This window comes from Camelus dromedarius, chromosome 5, assembly GCF_036321535.1.
Source record: "Camelus dromedarius isolate mCamDro1 chromosome 5, mCamDro1.pat, whole genome shotgun sequence".
Taxonomy (NCBI): Eukaryota; Metazoa; Chordata; class Mammalia; order Artiodactyla; family Camelidae; genus Camelus; species Camelus dromedarius.
The window spans coordinates 27,156,316-27,168,540 of record NC_087440.1 but is presented as its reverse complement, the minus strand read 5'-3'; the positions used below and the strand labels follow the sequence as shown (position 1 = coordinate 27,168,540).

General features: G+C 48.5%; 1 protein-coding gene across 2 annotated transcripts; it reads right to left on the bottom strand.

The window, feature by feature from the left end:
* Positions 1-732: 732 nt before the first annotated feature.
* ACTC1 (actin alpha cardiac muscle 1) lies at positions 733-6,223 on the bottom strand. Of its 2 annotated transcripts, XM_031453348.2 has the most exons (8): positions 6,005-6,036; positions 5,792-5,862; positions 5,217-5,367; positions 3,751-4,075; positions 2,894-3,055; positions 2,573-2,764; positions 1,603-1,784; positions 733-1,063 (listed from the first exon to the last, which is right to left on the bottom strand). In XM_031453348.2, the coding sequence occupies exons 3-8, from the start codon at positions 5,343-5,345 to the stop codon at positions 920-922; spliced, it is 1,134 nt and encodes a 377-aa protein (XP_031309208.1). In that variant the 5' UTR covers positions 5,346-5,367; positions 5,792-5,862; positions 6,005-6,036; the 3' UTR covers positions 733-919. The 2 variants fall into 2 exon arrangements, with proteins under 2 accessions (XP_031309208.1, XP_031309207.1); XM_031453347.2 differs by lacking the exon at positions 5,792-5,862 and having other exon boundaries at positions 6,005-6,223.
* Positions 6,224-12,225: the final 6,002 nt, after the last annotated feature.

Genomic DNA, 12,225 nt, shown 5'->3' with positions numbered 1-12,225 from the left:
ATATTGTGGCTTTCTGGTCCCCTTGACCCCTCAGGACCTCATAGCCTGCACTCCACTCAATCCAAGATCCCAAGATTTCAAAGGACCGAAGAGACTGAAGACCTCTGTCCCACAAGTTAGTCACTGATTAGGCGGAGGTCTCTGGCGCCAGTTTTCCTCACATTTGTTCTGAACCTGCACAACGGTCTTAATTTGTTTAGGGAGTATTTGGAATGGGACACAGCTGGGCTCATCAGTCAGCTGGCCTCACTATTCCACTGGTAACATGCACAGTCCCCAGGAAGACAACCAATGAGACCCAGAATTGAGAATTTAAACTAGTTTATTTAAAACAAGCTCTCATTTTCTCATTATCAATATCTGTGTGGTTTCTGCAAAGTTATAAAAACAACTGGAATGTGTGCTAAAACAACAATTTCAGTGTTGCTCGCAGACACTAATCTTAGAGCCTTGTTTTCTCTGGTTCCATTTCTTGCTTATGGAGAGCTAAACCTAATCTGCTCTCCAGATATGAGATCTGTTCATGATTCTGTCCCAAAGAGTAAAATCAAAATTTAATGTTGGAACTCCCAGCTATAAGTCACACTAATTCATCTGATGAACTTTGTTGTCTGTGATATTACCATGCTCACGGTGTCAAGGCGGCCCATACATGAGCTCATGGATTGAGTGAGCAAATACTGGCCCCACCCCACTCCTACCCCAAACCCCCAAAAGAAATGAGAGGCTTTCTTTTGTAGGTTGCAAGTCCTGGTCTGGTTTATTTATAAAGCAATAAATATTAGAAGCACAAATAAATTGCACGTGTGTAAACAAACTGTACAATGATTGATGAGAGATGAGGGAAGGTGGTTCGGAAGACTCCAAGAAGCATAATACTGTCATCCTGAATGTAGGGCAGACTAAGAGAGAAGGCGTCTTAGAAGCATTTGCGGTGGACGATGGATGGGCCTGCCTCGTCATACTCTTGCTTGCTGATCCACATCTGCTGGAAGGTGGACAGGGAGGCCAGGATGGAGCCCCCAATCCAGACAGAGTACTTACGCTCTGGGGGAGCAATAATCTGCAGAGTGAAAACAAACACCTCCAGTGAACTCTGAAGTTCCAAGCAACACAGTAAGCAACAAGTTGGAAAGATTCATAGGAAAATAAATTCGTGATCAATTCACTGTAATGTGATACTTCGTACCACAAATGAATATGGTGGAGTCAAGTTTGATGCGCTTTTCTCCATTTCATCATTTTCACTGTCAAAGTCTCGACAAAATAGAATTGACCCACTTCTCTGTATAATGTGGTAATAAATGACTTGCATGGTGGAGGCTAGCCTGAAAGTTGGGGACTGTTAAAATGTGTTCAAAGATGTGTTTCTTTTTTTTCTTCAAAGATTTATTTTTATCCACGGCTTGAAAGTATTTTCAAGTCTCCTATCTTGGGAAAAGTGCTAGAAAAATCAGACAAAATTCTAGAAAAAAGTGCTAGAAAAGCCAAAGGGTAAAGTCTACGGGAGACAGGAGGCTAAATGTGAGGGGAAAGGAGTTAGGAATTCTGTTTGGAATACTGAGACCTGCCTTGGCTCCCCCACCCACAGAAGTTCCTTACCTTAATCTTCATGGTGCTGGGAGCCAGGGCAGTGATTTCCTTTTGCATGCGATCAGCAATACCAGGGTACATGGTGGTACCTCCAGATAAGACATTGTTGGCATACAGGTCCTTGCGGATATCAATGTCACATTTCATGATGCTGTTGTAAGTTGTTTCATGGATGCCAGCAGATTCCATACCTAGGAACAAGTTAAAAACTGAATCACAGTGCATTCAGACCAGGGGACCAGGGTGGAGGGAAGGGAACAGGACTCCTCTGTGTTGGTAAACTGTCATCATTTGTCTCTGAAACATATGTTCCTCTACAATACATTGCAGGGTTTTGTGGAACAGATGTCTTCAAAGTGCTGACAGTAAATCCACAACACACTGCCAAGAAACGAACAACTGTGTTTAGCACCTGTTTGAAGAGAACACTTGCTGTACCCATCAGATGCATGGAGATGTATTAGAAAAGGACAAGGCACATATTTACCTCAGATAAATGCAATTCTTATTTATGGACTAAAATAAGATCCTGAGAAGCTTCCTTTTGGAAATCACGCCTTAGGAAAGATGTTTGGTAATGTACAAGTGTCCAGTTATTACTAGGAGTAGGACTGTCATTGCACTTAATAATGAGCAATCTGAAAGTAAAGTCCAGCTACTTGGTGATGGAACTTATTGGATTAAGTCACCAGTCTTGAGTCATCATCCCTTCCTTGCAGATATGGGTTATTCAGTTCCTACTCTGTCTCGTTCCTTATTTTGAGATGAAGCCAGTATGTCATCCTCTATCATATTATTGCTACAGAGCAGTGATGGCCAATCCTCTAATGAATCATCAGGATCTGAGGCTGACTGTGTGAGAGTGTAAGCTATGACTTCTGTTCCCCTTAATCATTGTTGATTATAATAGATTTTACTCTGGAAGAGCCCAAGATTTCTAGGGAAAAGCTGTGCTTCTGCACCAGACCCTACCACTCACCAATGAAGGAGGGCTGGAAGAGCGTCTCGGGGCAGCGGAAGCGCTCATTGCCAATAGTGATGACTTGGCCATCAGGCAGTTCATAGCTCTTCTCCAGGGAGGAGGAAGAGGCAGCAGTAGCCATCTCATTCTCAAAATCCAGAGCGACATAGCACAGCTTCTCTTTAATGTCGCGAACAATTTCACGTTCAGCTGCAGAAATAAAGGGTGTCACAGTTAAGCTCTGAAGAGTGAAGTGGACCGCGGGGAAGTAGGTGGGTTCTCTAGTGGAGGAAGAAAACCAGACACGTGCTGTGGCAGATGAGATACACACACACTCACCGGTGGTGACAAAGGAGTAGCCACGCTCAGTGAGGATCTTCATGAGGTAGTCAGTGAGATCCCGACCAGCTAGATCCAGACGCATGATGGCATGGGGCAAAGCGTAGCCCTCATAGATGGGGACATTGTGGGTCACACCATCCCCAGAGTCCAGAACAATGCCTGTCAGAGGAAACAGATGAGAACAAGGTGAAGCCCTGAGGACCACTGCTTTAGCCATGCCAAAGCCTGCTTCCAATCTTGGCTAAGAGATACCAGCACTGGGCAAGGATCCAGATAAAATTAGATCCCTTTCACATGAGGAATAGAAATGAGCATAATGAATGCTAAATCTGAAGCCAGCAACAGCTCATCCTTTTAAATATTGCACTAGAAAAATTCCCCTCGACACTTTCAAGTGACCATCCCTCTTACCAGCCACTAGCAAATTATGCAAGCATCCAGGCATGTTTTTCTTTCCTCCTATCTAACTTACAGATGTTTCTTTCTTTTTTGACTCAGACCCTGTAGGGAATGTGGGTTCTCTTTGGAAATGTTTGCCCAGGGGCTGTGATGGTGTGAACACATCCCCGTGACTGCTACAACCCAGGCTGATACGTTGTGCAGAGTCTGGATGTGTGACACTGCATACTTTAGGCAATGGAAGTCTCCAAGTCCATGTTCTTTCAGCTCTTAGAAATAAGTGTGCTCTGAAACCAACCTCAGGGTACTACTGTCACCTCTCTTAGAACAGACATCTTCCCAGGGAGTGTGAGGAAAGGGATCATTCCCTTTTTCACTGGGGAGACTGATTTACAGCCAAGGTCAGTGACTTGGGAATGTAATTAATCAGGGACTATCTCACAATCCAAAGATACCTGTGGTACGGCCGGAAGCGTACAGGGACAGCACTGCCTGGATGGCCACATACATGGCGGGGACGTTGAAGGTCTCAAACATGATCTGGGTCATCTTCTCACGGTTGGCCTTGGGGTTCAGCGGGGCCTCAGTGAGCAGAGTGGGGTGCTCCTCCGGGGCCACACGGAGTTCGTTGTAGAAGGTGTGGTGCCAGATCTTCTCCATGTCGTCCCAGTTGGTGATGATGCCGTGCTCGATGGGGTATTTGAGAGTCAGGATACCTCGCTTGCTCTGGGCCTCATCACCTACATAGGAATCCTTCTGACCCATGCCCACCATGACTCCCTGTGAGAAGAAAGAGATGAGAAAATCAAGCTTCCACCATGTCAGGAATACAATCGATGCCTTATTAATTTATTCTAACTGCCCAAGTCAAGGGACATCTTATGAATACCAGAAATAATAAACAACAGGATTTTACCCCAATCTAGAAACATCCTTTAAAATCGATCTTTTATCTTCTCCTCACCCCACCCCTAAGAGGTATAATTCTACTGTTTAGAATATAACTAGGTGGAGGATGAAGCTATTTCACTGAAGAAGCAGAGCCTCATCTCATTTTTTTCTCACCCCATTTTTAAAATACCATAATCCTTTCACTAAATTATTAAGCTCATCACCCATGTCAACTGGAATATAAATGACCACATTGTGGAATGACTGAATTAATGACACACTGTATTTCTCCTAAGAAAAGATTTTGACATTCATCAAGCGAACATAAAAAGATGGACTGATACACTCTGTCGGTGAAGTCCAGCCTGCCCAGGGCGGTCCTGGAGGAGCCATCGTTCACCAGCACTGAGGAGTACCGCCCTCCTCCCTGGCAGCCTGTCCGGCATTGTGGCAAAGCCATAGAGCCAGAAAGCGTGGCATTTCTTTTAATAAACAAGGTGGCATGTCACTATCACCATGACACTTACTGCCTCTGTCACGCCTGGCTTCTAAAAATGCAACAGCCAGGAAGCAGATGGATTACATCTTTTGGGAGCCCTGTAATCTGGCTGTGAACAAGAGGGAGCAATGTGGCCTGGCTCCCGGTTGGTTGGGCTAAGTTGTATTATTATGAGTTTTGAACAGGACAGAAAAGGGAGGCAGAAGAGAAGACACTGAGGACTAAAAAGGCGGGTCAGGAGTGAAAGAAGCTGCTGCTTCTTCACATGGGGGAATCGGACCCTCGGTGAGCTGAGACCCTGAAGTGGACTGGGGTGGAGGGGACGCACACGTCCTGGTATGTTGGAAGCTGGGAGTATTGCTTGTCTTGGCTTGGATTTGAAGCTAATCCATCTTTTCCTATTTGGCCTAAAGAGTTCGTGACACAGGAAGGTGAGGTGAGAAATTTCCTAGATTGCTGGGCTGAAGAGGTGGCAGGAAGGGCTGTGGAGTGGGGCTGGGGGCTGCTTCAGGGGAGCGGCGCGCAGTTTACCTGGTGGCGCGGGCGGCCCACGATGGAAGGGAAGACGGCGCGGGGCGCGTCATCGCCCGCGAAGCCGGCCTTCACCAGCCCGGAGCCGTTGTCGCACACCAGGGCGGTGGTCTCCTCGTCGTCGCACATCTCGGCACAGCTTCGGCGGGGTCTGCGGGTGGAGGAGAGCGAGGCGGCCCACGTTCAGTGCCTGTGGAGCTGGCCTTGTCCGCGCCCCGGGAGGAGGGGACAGAGCAGGGGGGGGGTCTGAGGGCAGGGGCGTCGGCGGTGGAGGTGGGGGCTGCCTTCCATCGCCTTTCGCCTCGGGGCAGAACGGGAAGGGTGGGCGGAAGCTGCGGAGAAGGCGCGTGGAACCACCCAGGCTCTCAGGCCAGGAGGCTCATCCCCTGCCCCAGTGCAAGAAGGGACGGCCACCCCTGAGCAGGTCTCCCCCAGCCATTTGCACTTTCGCCTTTTCACAGACTGGGAACCCGCGTCGGCCCCACCCGCATCCCCATCCGTGCTCGTGCCCCAGGTGGAGGGAAAAGCTCAGGACGGCGGGAGCCGCAAACACCCCGTTAGGGCCCAGGGCTCGCCTTCCACGCGCTCCTCTCCCGTGAGGACCGAGACCCAGGACAGAAGAAGAGAACCAGATGACAAGTTTGGTCTTTGAAGAAAAAAAAAAAAAAAAAAGAAAGTGGCGGAGCGGCGGGAGCGCGGGGCACGGGCTCGGGCGGGCTGGGCTCCCGGCGAGCCGGGCGGCGAGGCGGGGAGGGCGGGCGGGCGCGGCGCGGGCGGCGCTGACTCACCGTCGGCGGGTGGGGCTCGGCTCGGGCGGGCGGCGGCAGGCGCTGGTGCCCGGCGCGGGGCGCGCGGCTTTATAGCGCGGTGATGGACGGGGTCAGTTGGAGCGGCCGGGGGCAGGGGTGGGGGGCCCGGTCGGCCACCTTGCCTTATTTGGTTGCCTTTGCACCACTGAGGAGCGCCGAGGCCATTCATGGAGCCGAGGGCAGGGGAGAGGATCAGCCAGGGGGCCCCCAGACCATGTAAGGAAGGGGAGGGGGCAACCAGGGGGATGGCCAAATAGGGAGCTAGGGAGGGGCAGGCGGTGAAGGGTAGGGGGCAGGGGAAGACTGAGCGACGCCAGCCCACCCCTCCGCCTTCCTGGGTGGGGGTGCTCCCTGGGTGTGCTGTGGGCTGGTTCTCCCGCAGCCCCGCCAGCCTCAGAGACAATAAGCCACACGCAAGTGGGAAGCCTTGGCGCCCTGCCCTCTGCTGAGGGGTCCCGACAGCTGGGCCAGGGCAGCAGGGGAGTGACAGCAGCTTCTCATCTTCCAGGACTGGGAACTGGAGGAGCAGAGCCCTGGCAGGCCTTCTGGGCCCAAAGGGCGCCACAGCAGCACGTTTGGGTGGCCAGAAAAGGGGCGCCTGGGACAGGGCACCCTCCTGGCCTAGTCCCCACAAACCTGCATGACTTAACTTAGAGAGCTGGGGCTGTGCTCCTCTAGGGCAGAGAGCCGAGACGAACCAAGGCCATCGTGGTCCCCAATCTATGCACGGGCCAGGGGCTGGTCCGGGAAGAGACTAGAAAGAGCTACTGTGAGAGCCGGCCAAGTCTTGCTGGAGGAGAGGGCAGGTTTACCCCTGCCCAGACATCAGGTGGCTCTCCTCCATGCTTCGAGGGCTTTGCTCAAACTCGGACTCTTATCTTTAGGCCAGAAGAGGATCCCTTGATGTCAAATGAATGAAGGAATAAATGCCAAACGCTGCTTGTCCACTTGCTGTTGGACAGGTGAACATCCATAAACTGCAGGCAAAGGCCTCTATTCCAGGGGGAGACAAGACTGAAAGAGATATGTTCTTGTCAAGAAGATAACAGCCACCTCAACAGTGATGAAGATACCACATGGGCACACAAAATCGTCATAACCAGGAATGAGTTAGAAATGCAGAATCTCAGGTCCCCACCCCAGAGCTATTGAATCAGAATCTGCGTTGCAGCAAGATGCTCAGGTGACTCAGATGTACAGTGAAGTGTGAGAAGCACTGGTATGAATGATATCAGCTTCTTTGTGGAAACATTTTGAAGGATCTTGGGACTTTGGAGAAGGGGATGAAAAGATGGCATGAATCAAGGAGAGGAGAAAGGAACAGAGAGACATAAGAAGGACATAGATCACTGGCTTGCCCTGGGGTGCCCTGTAGTCTCAGTTCTTGACTGGCACTTTGATTTTTAATGCCTGTGTTTTCCCTCCCGTTCACACCAGTTAAAAATAGAAAACTGGGCACAGGCATCCATCTCTGGAGTGGTCTTGGATTGATATGCTAAGGAGGCCTGCTGATTAGATACTTGTCCAGACTGGGGAATGCTGGGCCCTCCCCCTTCAGCTCCCCGACCATGTTTGGGTTGGTCTGGAGAAGAAAGTGTGGGGACAGCTGGGTGATGGAGCCAGGTGAGGGTCACGCCAGCTGGGATTTCACTCTGCTGCATGGTAGGCCTTTTTCAATGAAAATGCCCTTTATAGGATGCAAAGAGCAGAGCTGCTTTGGCTCAGGCAGATGCAGAAGAACCAGGACAAAGGACAAATGGGACTGGTGTGACAGGCAGACAGCCCTCTGAATCCTGCCTCTGTCACTTACCACCAATTATGTGCTCTTGGCCAAGTCACTTCACTTTCCTAAGCCCCCATTTTGCCCTCTGAAAAAGGACACAGTAACTCTTTTCAGGCATCGCTTATTAGCTATTGTAATAGAGACAACCGATCTAAGCCACGTGGAAGATACAACGGCAACCATAACTGTTGCAGTGCAGTAACAATGGTAGTTTCGGAGTGGCCGTGGACCTCACTTTTGAAGATTTGGGGCAATTTCATTCATTTATTGATTCAGCAAATATTTCTCGGACAAGAATTGAGCTAGTCACTGGGAGATACAGTGATCAATAAAACAGAGCAGGACTCCTACTGCAGAGCAGTTATAGAAAAGTACAAGACAGTTGGGGTACATGCAAAGAGGGATTCAAAAGAGGGTTCAGAAAGCCTTCCTGCGGAAGTATTTTTAGAGTAGAGTAGGACAGAAGTTCACAAGCATTTGTGTGAAAGAGTTTCTCCCTGGGAGTGGGTGATGGCAGATTCCCACATTCACTGTTGTATAAGTAAAAAGAATTCCTGGAGAGTCTAGCATATCACCAAAAACCTTGGTTATTCCCTGATCGTTTGCAAATACTTCCAGGCCTCAGGAGGCCAATTCCAGCCCATCCACCTAGTCATCTGCCCTGGAGCGGGAGTGGGCGGCTGGGGTGGGGTGAGGGGAGGTAGGTCAAGGGAGTCCTGAGACTAGTTTCGTGAAATAATCTTCACCCTTCAAATGTATAAAAACATTTCACTTTTTTCCCCTTACAACATATGTTTTCTTACACATTATATTTATGCTTAGAAGAACACTTTTTTTCCTTAAAGCTCTGTGATGGTTCAATATTTGTTCATTGTAATACTGCTCCCATTTTAAAACTCAAAACCCTAGTCATAAGTCAATGGGAAAATAAGGGTTAATGGCTGTTTTTCATTTGACACAATTTTTCAGGGATCCATTTAATTTGAAAATTAAGATTGAGTTCTGTCACATCTACTTAAGTATATGAAAATGAGTTTTCTGTGGTGCTTTCTAGATAATTCCCTTTTTTAAAAATTGGGGTAAAATATACATAACATAAAATTTACCATCTTAGCCCTTTAAAATGGTACAGTTCAGTAGGGTTAAGTACATTCACATTGTTGTGCAGCCCATCTCCCAGTTACATTTCTGTATGCAAATTGTGACTAAATGGATTTCCAAACCCTGGAATGGCTGTGCCCTGCAGTCTGAGTTTGTACCCGATGAGGTAGGGAACCATGGTGCCTGCTTTGCCCGAGGTCATGTGGCTGAGCACATGAAAAAGCGAGACTTCAAATCCAGGCACCTGACTACACCCCAATCCTAACCACCACCCCAAATGCCTTCCAGTCTACTTGGATGGCTGTTTCTAGATGCGACCAAGTTATCTGGGCTGCCTGATAGAAATTCACATTCCCAGGTTTCACCCTGGAAGAGTGAACTAGATTTTAAGCATCACAACCCCTCCTCCCCAGGTGATTCACAGAGGGAGAAACTTGGCGGCGCTGCCCGGCTGTTCTTCCCCAGGCCTGCTGAGCTTTGCTGAAGGCTGCCCAGGCTGCCTGCGCTGGCCCCAGTCCAGCTGGGCTGACCTTGAGCATCCCAGCGGGATGGCAAAGGCCAAAGCCAGGGCGTGTCCCCAGGGCTCTTGAGGGCCAGTGAGTCCCCTCTGGGCAGGGACAGGCCACGAGGGAGACGTGCCGGGCTAGCTGAAGGAACAGAAGGTGGGACAGTTCCCGCTGCCCTTGCCTCGAGGGAAGCCTGTTTCATCCACCATCTGCTGGGATCTGGAAGAGAGCGGCCGGCCTCCTCCCGGCGCTGGGGGATTAGCAGTCACTTATCTCAGCTGTTCTTCCATTCCGAGGTGTCGCCGTATTTACAGAGAACCCAGAAACAGACCGAGCCACACTTAATTCCTCCCCAGGAGCCCTCCCCAGCTCCTCTGCGGCCCCTCCTGCATTCCACGGGCTAGGAGGGAGGGGAGGCTCGGGCTTCGGGAGCCAGGCTTCCTAAACATTTCTATTTTCTTTTCCTACACATTTGTTCACTCCCACTGCCCTTCGGCAGGAGCCGGGTTTCAGTTTTCATTAAAAGAAGAAAGTGACGTGACTGTGAGGGATGCCGGCCCCCACACATCCTGGCACTCAGAATTCAATACCCAGCCATGCCTCATCTCCGCTACACGCTGGCCCATGTTTTACATGCTGGCCCATGTTTTATATGCAACCACTAAGAGATTAACCCAGGGGGAGGGTATTACAACTCCAAAGGGGATTCTGTTCTCTGCTGATTCTGGCAGTCACTGCCTTCTGACACGATAGAACCAACTGTGATGAACCATTTAATGAGATTTAGAAAAGGAGGGCAAGACAAGGAGGGCAAGGGAGGGAAGGGGAGCAGAGTCTAGAAGGGAGGTCCTTCTGGATCTTGGAGTCACCTGGGCCTAATGATGGACAAGCCAAATCTTCGCTCTCTTCTATCCTGGTGTAAGTCCGGGAAATCACTAGGGTTTTTTTTTTTTCTTTTATCTGAAGTACAGTCAGTTATGATATGTTCATTTCTGGGGTACAGCATAATGTCCCAGTCATGTACATATATACATATATTCATTTTCAAATTCGTTTTCATTATAGGTTACTGCAAGATATTGAATATAGTTCCCTGTGTTATACAGAAATTTGGGTTTTTTTTTTAATCTATTTTGTATATAGGATTTGTAGTAGCCTTTTTAATTCCTTAAAAGGAGCCTGTCCTTCAAGAATGAAGTGCTGAAGCTCACAGGTTCCTGGATGGAAGGTATTCCTCTCAGCTCAGATTTGCCTCGCTCCCCACCCTGGCAGGAACTGTTTATGGAGTTTTGGCTTTTCAAGTGTTACCTGGAGCAAGCCTGTCTTTCCTGGAGAGCCCGAAGGTGGCATTGCCTGACCTGAGCCCGGCAGCGTTCTACGCTTGCTCAAGTGTTAGGGGGCTGGCGTGGGAGGTGAGAGCTGTGAGCGCAGAGATGCTCCTGCTGGCCACGTTCTGGCCGCTGCACGTGTGGGACCCACCTCCTCCCCACCAAGAAGTAGGCACGCATCTGAATCACAACAGTAGGAGCGGCAACGCTACTTGCTAACATTTCTTAAGTACGTATTGGGGGCCATACGCTATCCTGAGGCTTAATATGTATACTCGGTCAGCTTCTAGATGCAGCTGGACTGACTGCAGGCTGCAGAATCCATTTTTTACAGAACTGCTCTTAGATATGATGCCACCTGCTTATATAGAGGGGCTGGGGAAGAAGTAAGTCACAGTCTCTACTGCAAGGATGTTGTCGTGTGTGTTCATTATAGGATACGGTCTTCTTCATCAGCCTCTGGCTTTAGCACCACCACCAACAGGACTTTTACCAAGTGACTGGTTTGTTTTGATCCTTTAGATCCTGAATCTAGTGACCAGCCAGGTTTTTCTGGTGGTGGTCACTAGCCACCAAGAAAAAAATCTTAGAAAACTACACTTGTGGCCCAATTGTTAATATGGTTACAAAGCATTATGGTCCGTCTGACACACTTGCCTCTTACTTTCTTATTTTTTCATTTTTCTTTTTCTTCTGGTTTTAAATTTAGATTTTGAAAAAATTTTAAAATATTAAAAATTTTATTTGTCTATCTATCTTTGTAAGCTGCCACACATCTTTTGTGAGAGTAAAACAAAGGATGGATGGATAGATAAAGTGAACTTATGAGGACAATGGAGAGGATATTTGACACTGAAATTGGGGCGATCACTAGACAAGTAGCCAAGGGTCCAAGATGTCGTGCTTATGCCTGAAGGGTTCTCCCATCCCAGTGCAAGCGTGTATCGCTTACTGAAAACACCCTTTGCCTGTAAGGGATTGTATCATTTTAATTTTCCCCTTAACATCATGGTAAGTATAGCTGGCAATCTAAAATAACCTTTCCCTCACTATAAAAATAATAAGTGCTTATTGTGGTAAACTAGGAAACACTGAACAGAAAAGGACAAAGAGAATGACATGTCTGGTTGAATTTTTTAAAGCCCTATATTTTAACCTCCCTAAAATAAAGTTAAATGTGACATAAAATTCCTGAGACCTTGGCTTCCACATCTACTCATAGCTGCTGGGCTGAGAAAAGACAGATAACCTCCTATTCTGGTCGTTTGTAAGAATGTCCACTTGCTTCTCAAAGACAGACATGCAGTACAAGGAATTTGCATTAAAAGCATTTTTTGGTTTTACTATTATAATCCAAATTATCTCTAGTCAACAGCTGGAACCAAAGAACGCCAAACTGGGAGCAGGCTCTGCCCTGGAGATTACAGCGTCCATGTCTCACTTATATATTTTAGAGGGTGGGTCTCAGTTGCCAACTCAGCT